This window comes from Manis pentadactyla, chromosome 8, assembly GCF_030020395.1.
Source record: "Manis pentadactyla isolate mManPen7 chromosome 8, mManPen7.hap1, whole genome shotgun sequence".
NCBI lineage: Eukaryota > Metazoa > Chordata > Mammalia > Pholidota > Manidae > Manis > Manis pentadactyla.
In genome coordinates this window covers 42,057,846-42,082,156 of record NC_080026.1, presented here as the reverse complement: position 1 = coordinate 42,082,156, position 24,311 = coordinate 42,057,846, and the positions used below count along the sequence as shown (strand labels likewise).

Sequence of the window (24,311 nt, the reverse complement as noted above, 5' to 3'; positions counted from 1 at the left end):
GAAACAAATACTAGCAAATGGAACAATCTTAGAAACACAGTGGTGTGGAGTGAACTTACTGTTTTTAATGGCAATTAAAACAAGGATTATTTTAACAAAAAGGATTATTTTTAATGGCAATCTGCTCCCTAAGTGCTCATTACTTTTAAAGCCCACCTCTAGGGAAGCCACAAATGACTAGCAGCTAAATATCCTGAGGTGAAGAAGCAAAATAGGCCTCAGTTGCACCAGTGCACAATTTTAATTTGGAATCAAAACTGCCCCATTCACAAAAATCCTCACAGAGGCAGCAATAGTGAAAGGGAAAAATTGCCCGTATATGGCAATCCATTTTGACAAGAGGCTCATCAATAGCCCATTCTTTCCCAGGCACATCATTTTCTATCTGATCTGCCAAATCTCATACTTAACAACATTGTCTTCAGAACAGTTGACATACCCTGGAAAAGAGTGTCTTGTAAATCTCAGAGAAAGATGACAGGTTTCATAGATTTCATTGGTGATAAAAGAAGGGAGGCATAAAGGAACAAATAGTTGTATACTTACACTTCCTGGCACAATGAACTCAATGAACTAAATGTATTTTGAGGGGAAAAAAAGTCTCCAAAGCCCAGTTTTATTGAGACCAAGTTAAGAAAACACTGACTTCACCTATTTATCTCAGATCCCAACTAAATTGAGTTTTTGAAATGTAAACACAAACGATCAGACTGATGGCATGATTTTATAGTACAAATAAGTAGTGGAGAAGGTTGAATCATGACAGCAGTCTAATTGAGCTTTAGCTTCTTGGTCCTATCCCAAATTCATAAAAATAACAACAAAAAGATATATTTTTTTAAGTCAAGGAATCCACAACTTTACTGTCAAATAAGAAGTATCCTCCATGGACCATAAAACAAGGAATCCCTCAAAACAAGAAAAAAATTGAGAGAAGACAGATGAAGAGACACGAAAGCTCAAAGCATTAAGAAAGAGGACTTAGAGGTGGCTGATACTTGGACATGAAACTACCAAGGGCAACTGACCTGATGCAAGCAGGCTATAGTGGAGGCAGTCATCTGGGCGAGTCCTCCACACTTCTACTAGCCCACCTTGGACTGGGCAGAGACAACATAGTATCTGCCCCCAGATGCAAGCAGTAAGAGTGAGGACCAAGTTTAGAGAGGCATGGCCACACACCCAAGGCAAACCAGGGAGTATTCACATTCAGACACAGGCTGCTACAGGCTTACCTTGCCCTTTCCTGCAATGGCTCTTTAGAAGAGTTTAGGACTTCAGACAAGTAATTAATATCCTCAGAATATACAAGAATGACAACACACTTCTATATACACAAAGAGATCTTGGAAATTAAAACTGTGATTGCTGAAACTAAAAATGCAAGGGCTCAATGGGCTGAACCCTGAATTGATGCAGATGAAGAGCAACTCATAGAGCTGGAAGATCCAGGTAATTCTTCTAGAATGTAGCACAACAGATAAAAGCTACGGGATATACACACAACAGAAAGAAAAGGTCAAAGATCTCTTAAATAGGAATTTTAGAAAAAAAGAATAAAGTGTACAAAGGAATAATAAGAGCAAAAACAGAAAAATATTGTCCCAAATTAGAGATGGTGTCTGAACTGGATTAATAGAAAAAGGATCATTTCTATGAAATTTCAGTAGACCTAGGACAATGAAAAAAACCCACAAACAAATTTTTAAAAGGGGGAAATGGAACTCTAATTAAAATCCCAATACAGTCAAGGCATTTGGATAAGCATTTCACTCAAATGGTCACGAGGACTACAGATAAGACCCTTCCTTTTCACCTGACCTCTGAGATTGGTCCGGGTAACAGCTGGTAACCCAAGCCTTGAATCTCCACTCCATTGCAGTTCTTTTCCACCTACTTTGGTGAACAATGTAAACACAGTTCTTCAGACCAAACCCTGGACCTCAAGATATGGAAATACTCTACTAAATTCCTCTCCGACTACAAACTCCAAGCCTATTAAAAAGGATTTTTAACCTCCTGACGATATGCAGGCCTTTTACCTCACCGTATTCTCTCATGCTGTCAGGTCAGTCTGCTGGTTCAACTTCTTCCCCAATTTGCTCGGATCCCATGGTAAACCTCATCTTTCAGGAGCCTCTATGAACTTTTCCAAGTATAGCAATTAATTTCCAACTAGAGTCAATCTACTCCATCACAGTTGGCCTGAACTTCTGAGCTACTGAGCCCACAGACATGGCACAATCATTTCAGTTGGCTCCACTGTAAATATCTAGTCTCTAGCTTCACCAGGGTCCTTGATGATCTCAAAACTGTCTGGAAATCCTTTCTTCATCCCTAGTCAGTTCATGTTCTTCACAGATATTGTCCACATCTTCACATTTTTTCAAAGTTCTTTAGCTGCTTCCTGCTCCTACTCAAATGACTTAGTTCAGGCTTTTCTCAAATATATTTTGTCAACTATTAGTATATATTGGAATACTTTTAACAAGAAGATAAAGTAGGTTAGAAATAGCATTTTTCAACATAAAACAATCAGTTAGCATCTCCTTTGTCTCCAAAGTTAATTATTCCTACTTCATATTACCAGTTACCCTCTGCCTGAAACTCCCTGCCTTAGCTTCCTCCACATCACTCTTTTGTTTTCCCTCCTACTTTTGAGCATACCCTGTCTACCTCCTTTCCCTCCTTCACCAGCATCTCTGCCAATATGCCAGTATGGCTCAAATGCCTTTTTCACTATAACCTGCTCCCCAGGTGCTCTCACCCACTTCCACACTTCATTTATTGCTGCTATATGCTGATGATTCCCCCATTTGCATCCAATAATCCAGACTCAAATATCCAACTGCTTATGACTCATCTCTACCAGATGTCCCTCACCCTAGGGAACTTACAAAAACCCTAATGCTCAGGGCACACCCCAGACCAATGATATTAGTCTCTGGGGGTCAGAGCCAGGTATCTGCATACTTGTGCAAGTCCCCATATGATTTCAATATGCAGCCAGATTTAAAATATTTCCAGAATTGAAGACATGAACTCACAAACTGAAAGTGAATACCAAGCAAGAAAAATAAAAACAAATCTAACACTAAACACATCAAAGTGAAACCAAATAACTTTAAGGATAAAGAGAAAATCATGTAAAAGTTCCGGGAGAGAAAAGACAGTCTGCAAAGGAAATTACATGAATAGCAGACTTGTCCTCTTCAAGATTAGGTGACAGAAAACAATGAGTTAAAAATCTTCAAAGTGATGGCAGTAGGGGGAAACTGAATCTAGAATTTTTAAGGTTCAGTTTCAAAAATGAAACAGACTTTCTCAGACACACAAAGCCAGGACTCTACTATTCACATTAATTTACCTTACAAAGAATAGACTTCATTTGTAGGTAAGTAAGCTACAAAGATTAGAGAGGTATTTAATGATATTGACCAAGTCTGGATTCCATCTTGAAAATATAAGATATATAAATGCATGTACCACTGAGAGGTTCCAGTGACCTTAATGAAGGTAAAATAGTTCAGTGCCAACAAATACACTTTCCAACAGATGTGTTCACAGGGTTCTGCCCAGTTAAAATTTTGTTTTCTTGTGCTTTGTAGAATTTAGTCTCAGTTTTCAACTGTTCAATTTCTGTAACTTTAAATAGTAAATGCAAAGAAACACTGACAATACAGCTATGTTAAAAGATGTTTATCACTTCCTTTCATTGCAAACAGACAGAATAACTTTACACAACTTATTAAAAAATCAGAAGTTCTACATTTTGCCATAAATACCTTTTTTTGTTTCCTACATGATCCAAAAACAATTTAAGAACTCCAAAATGACAATCATTCAATACCTGTTTACTAAACTTAGTTTCCTTTCATTATTTCTTAATGAATTCAACCATACATATTAACTTTTAAAAATTAATCCTCAGTACTTTCATCTAAGATTTACCACAAGGAAGAGAAAAGACTCATAACCAAGATGATAATTGTATATTTAATACATCTTGCTTTTAACAGCTATTTTCAAGTAAACATATCATATACTTTTTAACTTACCAAAGATTTACAGTGCCTACAAATTTGGTTCTAAAAATATACCCTATTTGTCCTAAATGAATAACAATATCTGGAAGATAGAATAATAAATTATGGTAGTATGTTTACCACCATTATAGTTGATTGTGTACATATATTCAATATGAAATCCTCTTAGGATTTTCACACTTTTGGCCTTAAAATGTAAAAGAAGATTGAAGTTTGGCATACAAGATCTCAGTCTGACAGCAGTGGCTTTAAAACCAAAAATTTTTTTAAATATCTAGTTGATGTATTAAGAAAGCACGGGCACATACATATACATATACACATATACATTCTTTCACACAATTCAACACACATGCACACCAACTCACACATACCCAAAGTCAGCAGATTCACTCTTATGTGTTAGACAACTGCCATCAATTTCAAAAATAAAAATTAAGAAAAAATAGTTACCTAAGAATATGCTTAAATGATACTTAAATAGCTCTAGTTGTTGGAAAGATATGCACAAAGTACATGTTGGAAAGAAAGTACATGCTTAAACAGGATTATGTAGCAATCCATTCCCCAGATGGTGCTCCACTGACAGTCATGTGACCCAGCTCAGCTAAACAAGGTTTGCCTTGTGGAACCCAATAGCTTATAGAACCTCAGAGAATTAGAAACTTAATTTTGATCTGTTTGGGGTTTCTTATGTGTTCCATGTACAAAAGCAGTGAGATACTGTACTGCAAATGATAGTTAATCTCTTAACACTTAGTGGCACTGAAGTCATATTGTATTTCTATAACATATTTATTCACTTGAATTCCCTAATGGTCCTGACTTACAATTACAGATAGTCTTACAGATTTAGACTCAAAACAATTTAACACTGATAACCTCTTCTACCTATCACTTTACCTCAAGTACAGTCTGTCAAAACAGAAAATTACTGTTTGGACTCTCTCCAGGAATGCAGGTTTAAAAATGTTCTATGGAAATTCATTGTCTTCATAAATTAAAACATCCAAAGCTTTCGCTCAGACAACATTAAAACAGAAACTAACCACATAGTAGGGCATCCATAATTCATACTGCTATGATTAGAAAACAAACAGGCACAACAGCAAGCAAAAGAGAATATACTAGCTTTCCATTTACTTTTTTTTTTTTTGGCTTTCCTCTTACTTTATTTCACCAAGTTCATAAACAAACTGTTCAAAGCATTCTTATACTCTGCATGAGAATAACAGAATATTTTGGCACATCAACATTGTAGTACTGTATATGGTATGTTTAAAAATTAATTTTAAAATTGCATCTATTAATCAATGTTTTTTAATGCAGTGCATATATATTTTACAGTTAAGTCAAATACATAAAGGTTTATAACTGATTTACAGATGAAGCAATCACAGATTGCAGTAATGTGTGTGTTTATGGTTATGTATATGCATATATATATATGTGGATATATATGTATATGCATATACATATGTATATGCATGTATATATATATATACACACCAAGCAAGGGGAAAACTGCATCCTGGCAATTTTATAGTCTGAAATTTTGTTGATCTATCTATCATTTACATGCCCTTTTCATCTTGTTTTTCTGTACAAAAGATATATTTTTGCCATCTTCATTCCTGATGAGATTTTTCTGCAATAACTTTACATTCATACTGTAAAAATTAAAAGGTTAAAAGGTTAGCAAATTAATTTTGCATAATAATTTCTATATAAATTAAAAAGCTATTAACATTAATATTTTATTAATATATGCCCACTTATTCCTCAGAGAACCTGAGAGCTAGTTAGGATGAAATGACACAATGATAGAGAAGAAGAAAATTCAGATTCTAAAAGTAAAAGACCTAAAATCAAGAAAAAGATGAAGTTTTTGCATTAAGCAAATGATAACAGTATAACAGTAAAAAGCAATCCTAGACTATGAAAGGAAGCAAAATGGGTTTCTTTGAGTGCTCAATGAGGCAAATCAAGAAAGGACAGGTCATGAACTTAAGGACAGGATTGATCTAGTGAATTCAGATAACTTTTAAAAAAATCACTTTACAATTGAGAGGAAAAAAAATTATTGTGTTAGCAAAAGCTTTCTGGTCAAAACAATATTTTAAAAGGATATCTATAAAATGTATACCCACAATTCAAAATAAAGGAAACCAAAGGCTTAGGATAATTGGGTGACTAGATTATCAAAATGATAGCAGCATAAACCATTCGATTTTCCTAGCTGGCTAAGATGGTAAAAGTGACAACACTTACTCATAAACCTGCTGTGGCCCCTGAATGTCACCCCCTGATCCCTGCCATCTACCCATCTGTGACTGGAATTATCAACCATGTCTTTTTCCTTCTTAATTAAAATGATCAAACATCTTGACTTGCCAGAGATAGTCCTAATTTATATATATTGTAGCAAAGTAGTTATTAGTAATGCTTCTTTTCACTTTTAAAATTATCCCTCTTTGATAGAGTAGAATCCTACAGATCAGTAAAAGAAAAACTGGAGGATAAATCACATTGCCCTATTCATAGCACATTTTAGCTTTTCTATCCTGTGGTTCCTTCAACTTGTAATACACTTGTGATTAAATTCTTCCAAATGATTTAATTCAATGGAATTGCAAAAGAGAAATCAAAGAATATTATCTTCACAAATTGTTTTCCCTTAAAGGATTGTCATTTGGAGAAAACTGGTCCTTACATCTCACAATAGATTAAATAAGCATTAGCTTACCATTGCCAGTTGTCGGCCAATGTTTCCCATTGTTATGCCTCCAGCAAAAAATATACATGGTAACCAAGAACGAACATAGAGAAAATCTGGAGATGTATACCTAGAATAACAAAAACGTTTTAAAAAACCCAGAGTAAGCACAATGATACTTATTAAGATAATTATAATGGAAATAAATGACTGTAGATTAAAGTGGCTAATCCAATTTACAAATGTCAATTCACAATTCAGTTATTCCTTACTTATTTTAGCAAACAAGTACAAAAAGAATACTTACTGATAAACACCATTATAGACTAGCAGTTGAGTGACCAAGGTTGCCAAGAAAGCAATTCCTACGCCAAGGCCAAAACCACTTCTAGATCTATCAAAGGTCCACCACAGTCCAATGGATAGTGCAGCCAGTGTGAGAGACAACTGTATGTTGTTATCAAAATCCACTTTCTGATATCAGTGTTAAAGAGTCATCTTAAAACATGTATAACAATATCACCTGTTCAGTTTTCTAAAACAAGAGACATCACTGTTGAGAGGGAAATGATGGTTTATTCTAGGGTGCAGTCTTTTAGTATGACGTATGAGACTCAGTAGAATTAAAAACTGTCTCTGATATTTACTAAAGTTAAGAGAGGGCATGATACATCATTAATACATCCTACCAACCTATTACTTAAAAAAAAAATTAGTACTGCTATACATTCCCAATTATAAGATCAGACTCATTATTTGAGAAATGCTTTTTTTGCTAAAAATATAACCAGAAGCCTCAGAATACAGGTATTGCTAAAGGAACACACTTTTGGTAAAAAAGCAAACTAATATTACTTCTCAAACAGGGTCAGAATTACTTGAGAATCATACAGGAACTTGAAAATAGAGGAGTTGACAGCTATTTAACAGAACACTACATTCTCTATATGATTTACTGACAGACATATTTTATAATAATGCAGTTCAGAAACAAGAGTACCAAGGACACAGTATCCCTTTCTATTATGTCAACTGTTCTAGTTTTAATTTGTTGAGGATAAAGCCTTGAAGTGAACATTATCTTGCAACCTGCCAAGTTATTTTGGTGCCTGAGACTTTCTGGTATAGGACACTTTGCTCAAGTGATATTTTATTTCTGTCACCTACTTAAGCATCTATTCACAAATGTACAGCCCTTTTCTACTTCAAAATCTCTAGGCAAAACGAAGCTTTACAAATTCAATCTTCTCATTTCTTTGCTAGAGGATTACACTAAAGGAATTAATTTCAAGTATCATTAAAAGGGCATTATCTATGTCCCAAAGGCCACATCTTGGCTCTATATCCAGCTCCCCAGGGGAGACTACATAGCTCACCAAACTAAGTGGCCATGCTGCCAACCACAGAGAAGAGAGAAATTCAGTAAATGCATACAAAATCATCTCCAGCTCCTTGAGCACCCAGTTTATCCCCCTCCCCTATGCTAGCTAACCTCTCAGTCTGAGGGCTATTGTGGGCCACTCCTTCAAGGTCAGCCCTTGTTTAGGCCTGACTTAGCAAAAACCTATAGTTCATGGGTAAGCTTTCTGGAAATGCTTTTCTTACTTTTTAGCAGACATGATACCTGGAACTCTAAAGAAAAAGTTATGAGCTCTGATTTTTCTAAGCAATAAACATTCCTGTGTAGACTGGAATTTGATATTAACTGAGTTCTATCTTTACTAGATAAATTAACTTCATCAAGAGTCAATGTAAAATAAGATGTGTAAGGGTAAACAGGTACAACATCAGCTGCCCTAGGAAAGTAAGTTCTTCATGACCAAGGTCTAAGATATTTCTACTTACATTGCCTTTAAGAACATTTACGTGGTTTGCTGGTGTTGACTAAAACCAGTAAAACTGCTTTTAAAAAAAATTATAGGTTCTTTAAATTAAAAACAAAAGAAAAAACCAGCATCTGAAGCCACCACATGTCCTTATTGGCAATTAAATGAAGAAAGAAATCCTTTGAAAATGTACCTGTTTCAATCCCAGAGATAGGGAAACTATATGGAAGTAATTAAGTAAACCAATTAAGAAAAACATAAATTCTTTAAACATGCAAAGTTTCTAAGTGATATCAAAAAATAGGGATTTAAATGAAAGGCTGCACCCCACACTGTAATTGCATAGTTGCTACTGTGATGATTTAACAATACGGCACAAATTCTTTTTATGCCTAAGTGGGCATATCACAATTTGACAAGAGTGAAGTTGCAAGGGACTGTTTAACCTTTGGTTCGTTGGAAGCTGCTTTGTTATTACGCATTTCATTACAGCAGAAAGGATACAGCACTGGCATGATTTATACCAACAAAGACGGCTACGCACCGCATTACACTGGACCACTCTCTTTTAAATTTATGTGGTTCTCCTAGATGCCTGTCAATGCAGGGGTATAATAACCCAATCACCGCTGTGGGGGAAAAGAAAGAAAAAAATGAAGTCATCTCCAGTGCTATACTAGCAAAACTTAACCTGAAAGAGTCACTACACCATAATCATTTGAAAGATTCTTTAAAAAAGTTCAAGTTACTTAATATCAGTTGCTGGTATTTTAAACTTACCACCCCAAACTCAAAAAAAAGTGAGGATAATACCACTGAAGAAAGCACTGTAAATGAATATACCAGCATTCTAAATGATAACAAACGAGATACTACTTCAGTGTATTAGTCACAATTTAGCAGACAGGGCTGGATAAATTATGCTTCTTTTATACTACTCGTGTCTCTGAGACTTGAAAACCATCAAACCAGTTGGCAGTTAGGCAATGCGCTCTCTAAGCGTATAACGATAAACATGCTATTAAATACTGCAAATCTACAGAAAAGACAGAAGCATAAACCATATACAACAAGCTCATCCTACACATGTTCAGATGGCCATGGCTGTCCTGTCATATAGATTACCCTCGTCCCTCTAGCTTGTCTTAGACTCCTGCCTCTAGTGCCCTGTCCTGACCCTCCCACTCTGGCCTTCTCATGAGACTCCAGCCCATATTGTCAAAACAGGGAAACTTGCAGCCCAAATCTACATGTAAGACTCATTCCACAAATAGGAAAAAAGGAAAGAAACAGTCTGTAAGGACTGTCAATTTTCAGTTAAAATTTAAATTCACTGTTAAAAGATAAGAAATAATTTTAGTACATTTCTTAGTATTGAAAAGAACATTTTTAATGCTAACTATGTAATCAGTTATGAATAACTGTATGTAAAATTTCTCTGATTGAGACTCAAAATATTCAGTTTTTAACTTAAATAACTTGTCCAACCTCAACATTTTGTTCATTTAGTGGGAGAGGATTTTAAATGCTGCTGGTCATTTAAAAAAGACCACTTAATGAATGAAAACATTCTTCAAAAGGATATAAAGAAAATGTACTTTCTTTATAGGTTAAATTTAACAGGAAATAGCTAGGCAGCTTTGATTTGCTAATCTTTTTAAAAACATAATTGTTATGCTGCCATTTAGTATAAAGACACTACCGTCACATCAGTTGAGAAGCATGTTTCAAATGTCCAGTACTACCTCTGATGTATCATGAAATGATTGTACCAAATCTAAGTGCCTGGGGATCAGAAACCCTGCTTTGCCTGGTATTGGCTAGCTATATCGCACAAATGATGCATTCAATCTTCAAGGAAAAAGAGAAATTAATTAATATCAAAACTCACAGCCTAGCAGATCAATGGAGCAGCATTAAAAGGAGGCAACTCTTCCAGCCGGAGGTGAGCTGCTGCAATCACGTACACATTTTCTAATCCAAATCTGAAAGCACTCTTTAGAATCAGGCTTTTGCTAAGTATAGACGGCTCACATACCATCAAGAGATTAACAATAAATTTCAACAATGCAGAGCTCCAACAACTATTAGTAAATTTAAAAGTGTCACATGATATTCCTATTTAAAAGACTCTGCCCTAAAATCCTATGAGATTAACTGACAGCATTTCCAGATCTCCACAAAATTAAAACAGCAGCTAGCATGTCTAACACTTGAAATATATCTATACGAGTATTACCTCTTTTTTTTGTTCTTAAGGGGTCAGAACCTAACAGCTCACATGTCACTCCTCACTCTTGCTCACTTGCTCTCCTCTCCCTTTGCCTGTGGCTGAGTAAAATGAACTAAGATCAGGCATTCCAAGTCAATTTTCCTCAGCACTGATGCCATAGGTGAAAAGTTATCACACAGAGAATACTGACATGTGTGTGGCAAAGATATAAATAAGTAAAATTGACTATATTTTTATGCATATGATGGCAACTTCACAAAGAAGAGACAACTGAAGAAAGCAAAACACAAAAAGGAATTTAAACTGCCATGCTGCCAACCTTGGGATTTGCCAATAAAAATCAAATCCACTGAGTATGCATGGTTCTCTGTTGCTCACCAAGAGGGGGAATTCGAGGAAGCTTGTCACTTCCTATTAAATGTCTTCTTTCTCTCCTTTAAATAAAGGCATGGCAGAGTCTGATAGTAGTATCTACAGCATGGGGAGACTACACTCTGAGAGCTCAGCAGAAGTATGTTGAGCTTCTTTCCTCTTTCTCCACTTTCTTATTTTAACAAGAGATTCTTAAAATCATGCCTGTGTAAAAATCCTTTGCAAACACACACCTGCATAATCAGATGGTTCTCTAATGTAAAATCACATTTCTTGAGATAGATTTAAGCAATTTCCCAGTGACTAGCTATAGCCAACCAAGCCAAAAACAAAAGAAATTTGTAAAACATCAATATTAAGTCATCACTTTTCTGTGGTAGTGTGTTTAATGTAGTGAGGCACTAAAAGGAGCAGTTAAGCTAAACATTTTGCAAGGAAAAGGGACTGAGAAAACAAAACCATTGAATGAGATACACTTTCATGAAAACTACTACAGGATAGGCAATGTTTCATTCAACAAATACTTCAGCACCCAATGTGTCTAGTTCTTGACATTTACTAGAAATTCAAAAAGAAAAAAGAGTAAGACATGATCTCAGTCCCACAGTGACCACAGAAACAATTAAATACAGTGAGAAGTCAGAGATAGCACTGCCAGGGCCCAGTGGGGACCCAGTCTTATTCTGGCACTGCTGAGGGAAGCAGGATGCTTTTCCCACATGAGGAAAACTTCACAGAAGAGGTGCCCCTTGAGACAGGAGTGTTGAGCAGGTAAGTCATGTGGAAATAGCCTTCTAATCAAAGGGAAGGTCTTGAGAAAAAAGCATGGACAATGGAAAATACCTTGTATTTCCTAGAAGCTGTAAACTTTATAGACCAAAAGAGAGCAGCAGGATCCAGAAAGACTGAATAAAATGAAAGTGGGCAAGGACCATATCACAGACTTTATTTACCCTGTAGACACAGAGGTATCAGGGGAATGATGCCATTGTGTTTGTACCAAAGACAGAAGCAATGAGTCTTACAGCAGTGAGTGTATAACACATGACAGGGGAGACAGGCTAGAATGGCTACAGTGGGAGTTGGTACAAAATCAGAGGCAGGAAAAGAAAAGACTGAAAACTGCAAGCAGAATGGTTGAGGGCCTGGACCAAGAAAGAGACAGAAGAAAGATTTAAACTTGGAAACCGGATGAGGGAGGTGAGAGAGGAAGGAATCTTGCAAGGCTCTCCAGGAATTGTCTAACTGACTGCATGGCTAAACAGGAAAGATTTGTTTGTTCTCTTTAAATTAGACATTAATTTCTTAGGTATGGACATAATCTGGTTAGTTGTGATTTTTGAGTCAACTTCTCTAGTTATTTTACCCACACAATGATAGTTGTCTTTTTTCTCCTATTTATTCTTTAGAAAGATTCCTTTGTGGCTCTCAATAACATTCAAGGAGTTTCTGACTCCAATTGTAATGCACTGAACACATAAAGAAGCTAATCAGCTTGAAACACCAGCCATTAATTAAACTAAAAATAGGGAACTAAGAAAAGGAAAATTAAATCAAAAGAAATTTACCAGAGTTCTCTACTAAGTTGCCCCTCCAGAAGCACCACTAGCAAATTTTCCAGCACTGTGTGTCACAGAGAGGGTAGCAAATAACCAAGGGCCGCTCTGTTTACATGCAGAAAGTGGTGATTCTAGAGACCTTCTGAGGGTAGCTGCTCAATCTATGAATATTAGTCAGACAGGATAATCAAAGGACAATTATCAGTTTTTCTGACTTAAGATGGTTAAGAGCCTAACGCACTTTGAAAATGTATACCAACATACATAAATAAAAACATACATTCTACCCTACATGCAAAGCTGTGCACTCCAAGTGTCTTGTAACATTTACTTTGTCTTGTCCTTGACATTTTCCTTGAAACTGGGGGAAGGGAGGGGTGCACTGCAGCAATTACACAAGAATCCATTTTTCACCTTTGGCAACTTTCACAAATCTGGTATCTTCACCTTCAAGTACTAAACACAGTGACCTACCCAACAATATCAGTAGCAGAGTTAACTGGAATCTAGATTTCCTTATGCCTCGACTTTCGCTTGCCCTGTACCTCATGGAAAGCATTGCTTTTGGAAGAAACACTTAAGAAATGTAAATACAACTCCCCCAAATGAAAAGGTTTAAGATTAAATTTGTGACGGTGACAAATCTAGTGGTTGAGGTAAGGAAAGTAAGCAGGGACAAAGTGACAGAGATACAGTATTAACATCTGGACTTTTCCTTCCTAAATAGGAGTTTGTGGCAGAAGTGCCCACATGAGAGACAGATGCAGCCAGTTCATCTCCAAAATGGAGGTAACAATGAAACCTCAGTTAAGTTCTCCTGCCTCAGTCCAGAAAGTGCAACACACACCAGTGTATCCACCTAAGCCTGACACTTAGTCTTCAGGTTTCAAAAGAGGCAGCCTGAGTAGAGGACCGTGTGAGCAGCTCCTCTTCCCTCTTCCCCAGCATGTGATACTGGACCTACCTGCACCCTCACTGGCTCTGGGACTCTGGATCTTCATCTCAGTTTTCTAATCCCCACAAAAGAGGCACAATGCCAAACATCTCACTCCTAAATTTGTCCTAGATCCCTGGGGTTAAGGAATGTGTCTAGACATTCAATAAGTAATAGCTCCCTCCCCTGGCCTTCCTTGTGTCTATCCTGCAAAGACATGTTCTCCGGACCCCCAAAAAGCTCAATTAGTAGCCATGTAGCAGCTATACCATAGGAAAAACTAAACAAAGAACTAGAGAAAGATGTCAGGAAAACTCTATTTTTCTCTTTTGAATTTAAATGAAGGAAAGGAAAATACATGAGGACTAATAGATACAACAGAGAATGATAAAAAGTAATTTATGTTTTCTTCTCTTTGTACCACTTCACCTGTGCTCTTTTTCTTTCAGTGAGAATACTGTAATAGAGACAACAATATATAAACCACACCAAAACCTTACAACATGCCCTTTCATTCATGCAATGGGATGATGTAATTGTCCAGTAGGTGTCACAAGGTCATTCCAAAACATCTCACAATTCCTCACCCTTCAACCTCCAACTCTAGGATGTAAGTTAAGAAGGATCTACATTATATTATATGAGACACCAAATGGACATTCTGAAAAGCGATTTTCTCCCTCAGTCAGAATTGTTTTTTGCTACATAATTATGGCTTCCTTCTATTACTTTATTGTATCTATTGGTCTCAATGATTAGAAAAAGTTAAAGAGCTATCCATCATGGAAGCTCAGCATCAATGAGGCATTCTGAAATGCTCCACTTGATCCATTACACACTGTTCACCAAAAAAGATCTAAAGTAGCTAACAGGATAATGATTTTAAGCAAAGAGAATTTACTTTATTCATCTGTTTCTGTATTTATCATTCCTAAGGTTCACCTAAAAACAAGATACCAAGGAAAAAAGCATGTACAAAAAAATTTTAAAAATAAAATGAAGCTTTTTAAACTTGAATAAAACTATTCTATCCTTCAACTTTAATTTACTTCAAAAATAAGACTATAACACATATCAAACCCTTAAAGTCAAACAATGATGATGATCATCATCAAAATAACTTAAAATCAGACTTATATGAAATGGGTTGAAGAAAGGACAAACTTAAGAGGTTGTAAGCCTCATCCCTAAGGGACTTAGGGTTGCTATTAAAGGATTAAATTTTTAAAGTTCATAGGCCAGATAGAAATCAGATACAAAAGAGCAGCTACTCTATACTTCCACTTATATTGTAATCTAGAACAGGCAAAAATAATGTAATGACAGAAAGATCAGTGGTGGCCTGAGGCTGAGGGTGGGGAGCGGGCTGCAGAAGAACAGAGGAGAACTGCAGGTGAAGGGCAAGTGCCACCACTGGACGGTGCAGTGGACCGTATGCATTTGTCTAAACACACTGAACTGTTCATTGAAAACAAGTCCATTGTATTATATTTAAATTATACCTCAATATAGCTGGGCTTTTTTAAAGTACTATTCAGACAACATCCACACTCATTTACAGTATTTCCTTCTTAAGCATTACAGAAAGAACCTACACGTACCTGAAGCGGTGCCACAGCATGGGGGGACCCACCATGCTGAAGAGAAAATGCTGGCGATCACATCTGGTGGGAAGAGGGTCACATTTCTCTGAATCTGAAGTAAATTTAACACTAATGCAAGAAATACTCCAATAAAAAACAGCACTACTCCTCGAATCATCAAGTTCACACTCTGGCTAGTGACAGATGAAATATAGGGGCCATGCTTTTTGGGCCCAGGTGACTCTGTCTCTCCTTCTGCCATGGTTTCATAAGTTCAGTAAGCTGGCAAATAAAAAAGAAAAGAAAGAAGAAAAAAAGGCTTCCCAGCTGAAAAGCCAACTATCTGTGAATCAAAGCAGACTGGCATTTCAACAGTACCACATCTCATCCTAAAATAGGATCTACCAGAAATCCTGCAAGAGATAGGAAAAAAGAAATCAATGTTTAGCTAATAAATACATAATTTTTCTGATTTCAATTCAAATTAATTTAAAAGGACAAAAATTAAATGACAAGCTTATATATTTATTTAAATCAGTTATTTACTGAATAAGTAACTTAAAAGGCATTTTTACATGCCTAATGTATTGAAAAATAAAATATACTACTCTTAAATATCTGCCAGGACAGAATAAGGGACTAAAAGACAAAAGGTTAGAATAATCATAAAAACAGCTTGCTCCACCTCAGAGAAAAGCCGAACAGGTTATCTGAGACACCTGCACTGAATCTGAAAGATCAAAATTCAGGTTTCGCTCTCTACCTAAATCTCCAAGTCCATGAGTTACAACAGGTGCACAAGGAGATTTGGCAGAAATCTTCATACTTTACAGAATAAGTAACTTACACTTGGCAGAAAATCAACATATTCTGACTGAAATGTACTCTTCACAATAAAACATGACTTGCTCATGAGGACGACCTCCGTAGGGGAACAAAATGACCTGCTTTAATGTTTAATGCTTATATATTTGAATTACTGCACAAAAGCGTCTTACAAAAAACAGGCCACCAGCCACTCACCTACATATACACCAAGTACAGAAAGCAGACCGGACCTGCTCTCACCAGAACCAGCCCTGTGTCCCACCCCTCCTGGACCCAGTCTGCCATTGTTGCAATCATGGGAACCATTGTGAGAAAGCTACAGTAGGAAGCAGAAGACAGGCAGTCAAGAAAATGAAGATAACCTAATGGCTAGATTCTAAGGAGTTTTATCTGCAGGTTTCTGACTCCTACAACCTAGAAATGTGCTGGTATAGTCAGTCTTGGTATTTGTTCACTCCTCTAACCAAAGAGATCTTTCTTTTCCGTGTGTCTAAGACCAATAACATTTAAGTATTTTTATGAGCTGCTATAGCCATCCAATGTATGGGAACACATGTAATTACCACAATAAACCTAAAAGTAAGTGTGGTTATGTCTATTTCATAGGTGAGGCAAAAAGCAAAGAAATGTTAAGTAGCTTAACAAAGTTTACACCTCTAGTAAGAGGCCAAGCTGGGTCAAATCTATGCAGTCTGGCTCCAAGTCCTTATTCTCACCATAATGTTCAGCCTCCCAAACTGTTACATGTTTTCTAAAAATTTTTTAAATAGGAAAATACTATACAGGTATTTTTATAACTTACTTTTATCTCACTCAGCAATAATATATCTTGAGCATCATCATGTGTCAGTACATAAATGGTATTTCCTTTGAATCTCAAAGTAGTTTATTTTAAACTTCATAAAAATTTAAATATAATTCATATTTGGACTATATATAAACTTTTTATATAGGTCTTATTCACTACCAAGTCTACACTGTGCATACCCAGAAAGGTGCTTCCCTAGCCTACAGTGGGCACTTTACATATTCATATTTCTTTAATTAAATTGGGTTAACATTTTGAATCAAACTATACAAGGTTAAGCAGGCCTTTTGAAAGGCAAACCTAGCACTTGATCATCATTAAAAATAGATTTCCTCTGAGTTTCTAAGTTTCAAACTACCTTACAAATTAATATTTGGAACTAAATTCATGTATAAATGGGGGTATATGTGAGCTAATGTTAGAAATAATCAATATGAAAATGAGAATATTTCAAAGTACTTGTAACCTTCACAGCCTATCAGTTTCATGTGACAGACAACATATTTTTTCACTGAGCCTCTGCCACACCCAAAGCTCTGTGCCCAACACAGAGGGGTAATTCTGTCTTCAAGTTAGTCCTTACAACCTACTTAGTCAACTGTACAATTGAGCTCTACAGCTTAAGAGAACTAGAGAAAATAGTACACATTACAGGGGGTTCTTACAAAAATATATTCTGAATAGCATCTGAAAATGCCTTAGAAAACACTCCTCCGGACCTAGTCTTGTAAACTATTCCTTACTGCGGTATCCAGCACATTAGCATATCATGTGTTCTGGCCACTTTTAACAAGGTGTTCAGTAGTTACAGAATTGTTATCATCATCATCATCATGACTATTGATATAGTACCCACTTAGGGAGCGACTACTCCAAGCCAAAGAGTAGCTCTAATCTTCAAAATAATCCTAAAGGTAAGTGTTATCATTCTCATTTTAAAAATGAAGCTACTAAGTCAAAGAGATTTAGCAAACTGCTTGAGGTCACATGACATGCAGTATTAGAACTGGCATTTTACCTTAGCTCTGACTGATTCCAACACCCATGGTCATCCCTCTACACCTTCAGCCCCATTCAGCCCAACTCCTCAGGCTTCCTTTTTGGCACATGGGAGTGCCGAAGGGTATTTGGTTATGGATAAGATGGGTAGACTTGGAGAAGAATCTCAACTGAATATTCTCAAGGTACTAATGTCAATATAAGTAGGCAACTATACAATAGCGCAAAGGCCATGAGAATAAATATACAAACACCTGGAAATTTTCTCTAGAAGTCCTAGAACAAGGTATAAAAAGATGTTTTTTTAAAAAAGGATCATTTGGCCAACTTACATACTGTATGTGGTCAGCTGTTGACTCTTCACTTCCCAAATTTCCAGTAGACACAGCAGCCACCCCCCCTTCTGTTAAAACAGCTATTAGAGGACAGAGAGTATATATACATTTAAGTAACCCAAATTGTTCCAGCACATCATTTGTTTGTTTCAATTTTTTCTAAAAGGAAATTAATGGCAAAGGGTATTTCATGCTGAATGTTTTCAAAATGCAAAATAACTTCAGTTTTAAAAAGCTGTTTCAGTGTGCTAGGCCCCATCTCACACTCACTCACCAGTGTTTGTCAAGAGGGTGCTGGCACTTTAGGCAGGGCAATCTGTGTGGCGTGGAACTTCCCTAAGCACTGCAAAACATTTAGCACTTCTGGCTTGTGCCCACTAAATGCCAGCACATACCCCTTCCCCATTTGAGACCACCAAAAATATCCCTCCATATTCCAATGCCCTCAGAGAGGCAATGCCCTCCCAAAGAAAGCCACTGATAGCTACAGACACTTATTCATTCTATTTCAAGGCTGTTAGACACTTTCTAAACTGTTTAGTTATGTTACTCAGCCACAGCTGTTTATTCAACCTTTCCTGGAAGTGCATGTTTATAGTTTCCTACTTCACCCCAGAAGTTTTCTTTAAAAATAATACAACACTCATTTGATGTTTACTTCAATGAGACTTTTTTAAAAACAGTATTTTAAAATTACAAAAAACTAATTTTGTTACTATAAAATAATACAATAGTATATAATTACTGGAGAAAAAAATACAAGTTAAAATGGTTTAGAATCAGAGTATCCTAAAACTTAAGAAAATAAAGGGAATTGGGAAATCAACTGTTCCAGGGGGTATGTGAATCTGATGCTAAACAAGATCAAAGAAGTTGTACATATGTGTATTTTTCTGGAAACAGAGTTCCACAGTTTACATCAAGGACTCAAAAAGCCCATGATTCAAAACAAGTTAAGAATCAGCAATCTAACAATTCTCTTATTTTAATGGCAAAGTGAATGAGACCTAAAGTGGTCAAGTGAAGCAACGAGATATTGTATACTATAAGATCTCCTACCACAAAGGTTAACCGAACTCCTGAAAATGAGCAGACTCATCCCAAGGGGTAGAAATTCCACAAGACCATTCACTCCCTACCATGTAATGATTAAGTTCCTAAAAAATCATGTTTATATTAGTCACACATTAGGGGAGTGAGTTATTTTAAAGTAAAAGCTCCTGGAATAAGCATTCCTAATTTATTTTAAAGTTGAGTGTTCTTATTATGTATTGATATTATTTTCTAAAACAAAGTGTACTCATACCTTTAGTTAGGACTCTTACATCTGTGATAACTTTGATTCTTCAAAATTTTTTAAAATCTCTTTGAAAAATTTAGATTACTGGAGAAATAATTTGCTGATCAGGGAAGAAGTCTCCATTATGAAGATACCATTTAAAGGAAAGTATCTCAATAGATCCTCAATAATAATCCTGGTGAGTAGGCAGGTGTTTTGGTTCCCATTTTATATAATGAAATAGGTTAAGTAATCTTCTGTGATCATAGCATTGTTACAACATATGGTTCTTTCCCTTTCACCACGTTGCTCCATCTACAAGCACCATACAAAAAAAATTTAAGTGCCATACAAGAAACAGTTTTTAAAGTCATGTTGATACCATTGGTACTTTTAAGACCAAAATAATGTTTTTTAAAAACTGGTAAAGAAAAAACTTCCAGTCAATGAAAATTTCTTCCTTGAGCTCTGACCTATAAATATGTTACAGAACAAAAAGAAAAAATCATTCAAATAATTTGGATAGATCAATAACAAATGTTCAAAACTGGAAAAACATTATTCCTGGCATCTGACTGCCTGTTAGTGGGATGCTATTATTACTTTTAGATTAATAAGTGATTCTGGGCTTTGTGTCTGCCACTAAAAACAACTTTCAGGCAATAGGCATTTGAAAACAACAAAAAAATCTCCTAGAACCTTAAGAACCAGTTGTATTTTAACAAATGCAACACCCTCTAAAAACAAACAAGATCATTCATCTTCCAGTGATTAGCAGTCACAGAAGTATTTTGCTCCCTCAGATTACCCTGTCTTTTCAGGCACTTAGATCAGATAGGCTACTAAATATTAATAAAATTAAATTACTACCTGACATATTTTTTGTCATATGCTCTCTTAATTAGAGTGGCATTCTCAAAATAGAATAAGCATTAATCTTAGGAAAAACACATTTAAATCAATGCCGAAGTTTAACTCTCCTTAAATAAAAGCACATAAATTTGAAACACAGGCTATGAACACTAAAGACTTCTTGAAAGAAAAACATATTTGCCTTGAATATACTACAACTCATCTCTCCTCTCAACATAAAAACCCAAACACAGAAACCATTAAGCAAGCAGCATTTATTTACCTCCTGTTACTAGTTTTAAATGCAAATCTCAGTCTCAAAAGGTTACTCTATCACTTGGGAATAATTTTCTGATCAACTAAACTGCATTTCACCCTTTACTTTTCAGTTGACCAGACCATAATAAATGCAACAGCTGTCAGTTTTAAAAGAATCCATCTTTTTCCCAAATGTACATGATTCACTGCTTGGCCACTTTAGAGCATATATGTACTGAGAACTATGGCAAAAACATACCACTCAACACAATGTCCAAATAAAGAATGAAAGGGGGAAAATAGGAAGAGCACACGGATCATTTTTTTCTTTGAAGCCCTAGGAGTGAGGTATCCCTTCATTCATTTTCACTCAGTCGTTCACTATCAGGACCAAACCCAAAGTTGAAAAACACACTTTAGCCACTGCTTGGCTGCCTTCAGTCTCCCTGCACCCAGGACTGGGGCATGTCTTCCCCAGCAATCCTCAGCTCCAGTGCAGTACTGATCCAGGCCAGTTTCAGTGGCCCAGCTGCCAAGTTTACCATTCCTTCTTAAAGCATCTCCTCAGCAATCTTACAAAATAGAGAGCTCTTCGTGGTATATTTTCCTAGACTATCTAGCTAACACCATACTTTAATAACTTTTTTTCCCAACACTAACTAAACATGGGTCATTATCACTTAAGTTTAGCACCCTTCAGCCTGCCGCATCCACACTGCTTTCTTTTTCCAGATTACCAACTCTCACTGACCCTAAAAACCCAGGAACTATCTATCACCAACCGACTTCTGGTCCTGGCTAGAGTTCTCTTTAACTTTATCCACACATCTAAGGCTTCCAATTCCAATCCAATATGCCGAAAGTACCACTCCTCACCTAATGTCAACATACCTTTGTGAGGATTCTAAACTTATTACAATAACTACCTTTTTGAATCCATCTCCCTCCCAAACCTGAGTCTCTCCAGCTACAAACATCTCAAGTCCTGACAGCTCTATGCTTGACAGCCCGCCAACCTCCAGCCCCATCAGATCTCGGGGGTCACCCCTCCCGCAGTCCTCCAGCCTTCTCTCGGCTCGGACACTCTTCCACGGGCCGGATAGCCTCGGCCACTCCTACGACCTCTCCCGAACCCTGATGTCCCCTTCAGGACCTCGTTGACCCTTCCTAGCAAAGGGGAGCGCCCTCGCCCTTCAGGCCCCATCTATAGTCCTGGCTACCCGCACCTGCGAACAGGATTCCCAAGCCGCAAAACACAAGCAGTTCCTCTTCCCGAGGGCAATCTCCTCGTCAGGCCGCTTCCCTCTGCACCAAGTCACCCGTGCTTTGCCGAGGGAACCCCCAACTCACCCCCACCTCCGCCATCTTCTGGGACCGGCCCCCGCCTCCCGCCTCCCGCCTCCCGCCTCTTCCTCCTCCCCTTCCACAGCTCCTCCCAAGCTCCACTGCGCCTGCGCTGCCGACGCGAACGCGCTCCGGCGATCGGGGCAGAGAAGCTTCCGGTTCCCACCGGCACTAGTTGTTAGGCGCACGAGACGGGGCAAAAGGACTTCCGGTCTCCGTGGCCTTAGATGCTGACTGTAGGCGCGGAGTGTCGAGGTAGTAGGAGGTGGCCAGATCAGCTGTTGTTTGCTGACCAGGCACTCGTGGGTTGTGACGAGTGCCCAGACCCTGCAAGCGGTGTAGGGGAACCGTGCGCTGACTCACGCACACTCTGGGAGGCGCGGCGCTCGTTGTGTCCGTCTGCGCAGGGGCGCGTTGAAGGCTCCAGGGCGCAGGCCACTTATTTATCCCGCCAAGGACCCCTGGCTGTCAGTACTGTGCTTTTGCCTGACTACTTTTTTACCTTTTCCTTCCTTACTGAATTATGAGAGCGTAATTTATATTTCTGTCTTCTCCATCCCACAGCATTTTATGAACTTTTCATCAGTAAACGTTACGCGAGTTAACCAACTAACAATTTGGAGACAGTTGTTTTCTTAGGAAGAGCTTGAGAGGTTTAGAGCAAAGTAGAAACAAGAGCCTAATAATCCCTTATTGGTCCAGAGGTAGTTCTATAATATGAATGTGGCCTGACGAGGAGATTGCCCTCGGGAAGAGGAACTTTTTGATGTATTTTGAATTTTGTTTGCTAATATTTTGTTGAATATTTTTGCATCTATGTTCATTAGTGTTATTGGTTTGTAATTTTCTTTTTTTTGTGGTAGAAAATGTGAGAAGAATTTTAGATTAAGTTTAGGCCAAGAGTAATTGCTTAAGAACTTTGTAGAGGAGTGGCAGTGAAACTACTTTTTTTTTTTTTTTTACGAAAAAACTTCTAACTGGTAAACAATGAGATGGATTTTTTTGTTTTCTGCTAAGAGCTTTTATTGTTTTTGAATTCCCTCATGGACCTCATCAGATTATTAACATTGCTTTTTTTTTGGTATCATTAATATACAATCACATGAACAACATTGTGGTTACTAGATTCCCCCATTATCAAGTCCCCATCACATACCCCATTACAGTCACTGTCCACCAGCATAGTAAGATGCTATAGAATCACTACTTGTCTTCTCTGTGCTATACTGCCTTTCCTGTACCCCCCATCCCACGTTATTTGTGCTAATCGTAACGTCCCTTATTCCCCTTATCCCTCCCCTCCCACACACCCTCCCCAGTCCCTTTCCCTTTGGCAACTGTTAGTTCATTCTTGGGTTCTGTGAGTCTGCTGCTGTTTTGTTCCTTCAGTTTTTGCTTCGTTCTTATGCTCCACAGATGAGTGAAATCATTTGGTACTTGTCTTTCTCTGCCTGGCTTATTTCACAGCATAATACCCTCTAGCTCCATCCGTGTTATTGTGAATGGTAGGATTTGTTTTCTTCTTATGGCTGAATAATATTCCATTGAATATATGTACCACCTCTTCTTTATCCATTCATCTACTGCCAGACACTTAGGTTGCTTCCATTTCTTGGCTATTGTAAATAGTGCTGCGATAAACATAGGGGTGCATATGTCTTTTTGAAACTGGGATCCTGTTTTCTTAGGGTAAATTTCTAGAAGTGGAATTCCTGGGTCAAATGGTATTTCTATTTTTAGTTTTTTGAGGAACCTCCATACTGCTTTCCACAATGGTTGAACAAGTTTACATTCCCACCAACAGTGTAGGAGGGTTCCCCTTTTTCTGCATCCTTGCCAGCATTTGTTGTTCCTACTCTTTTCTATGTTGGCCATCCTAACTGGTGTGAGGTGATATCTCATTGTGCTTTCAATATGCATTTCCCTGATAATTAGTGATGTGGAGTGGAGCATCTTTTCATGTGCCTGTTGGCCATCTGAATTTCTCTTTGGATAAGTGTCTGTTCATATCCTCTGCCCATTTTTTAATAGGGTTATTTGCTTTTTGGGTATTGAGGCATGTGAGTTCTTTATATATTTTGGATGTTAACCTCTTGTCAGATATGTCATTTACAAATACATTCTCCCATTCTCCCATAGTGTAGGATGCCTTTTTGTTCTGTTGATGGTGTCCTTTGCTGTACAGAAGCTTTTTAGCATGATCTAGTCCCATTTGTTCATTTTTATTGTGTTTCCTTTGCCCGAGGAGATGCGTACAGGAAAAAATTGCTCATGTTTATATTCAACAGATTTTTGCCTATATTTTCTGCTAAGAGTTTTATGGTTTCATGACTTACATT

At 37.3% G+C, this 24,311-nt stretch overlaps 1 protein-coding gene across 12 annotated transcripts in view; it reads right to left on the bottom strand.

The window, feature by feature from the left end:
• Nucleotides 1-22,068, bottom strand: part of INSIG2 (insulin induced gene 2) — a 29,616-nt gene extending 7,548 nt beyond the window's left edge. The window contains exons 1-7 of one of the 12 annotated variants that reach the window (XM_057505680.1): nucleotides 21,855-21,980; nucleotides 19,546-19,833; nucleotides 18,237-18,319; nucleotides 15,288-15,682; nucleotides 9,093-9,217; nucleotides 7,070-7,236; nucleotides 6,793-6,892 (exon numbers count right to left, since the gene is read on the bottom strand). In XM_057505680.1, coding sequence (XP_057361663.1) covers nucleotides 6,793-6,892; nucleotides 7,070-7,236; nucleotides 9,093-9,217; nucleotides 15,288-15,531 — 636 coding nt within the window. In that variant the 5' untranslated portion in view covers nucleotides 15,532-15,682; nucleotides 18,237-18,319; nucleotides 19,546-19,833; nucleotides 21,855-21,980. Of the gene's footprint in view, nucleotides 1-45; nucleotides 2,414-3,977; nucleotides 5,717-6,792; nucleotides 6,893-7,069; nucleotides 7,237-9,092; nucleotides 9,218-15,287; nucleotides 15,683-16,292; nucleotides 18,208-18,236; nucleotides 18,320-19,545; nucleotides 20,104-21,854 lie in introns of those variants that run through there. The other 11 variants (XM_057505679.1, XM_057505685.1, XM_057505684.1 and 8 more) reach the window with 11 other exon arrangements.
• Nucleotides 22,069-24,311: the final 2,243 nt, after the last annotated feature.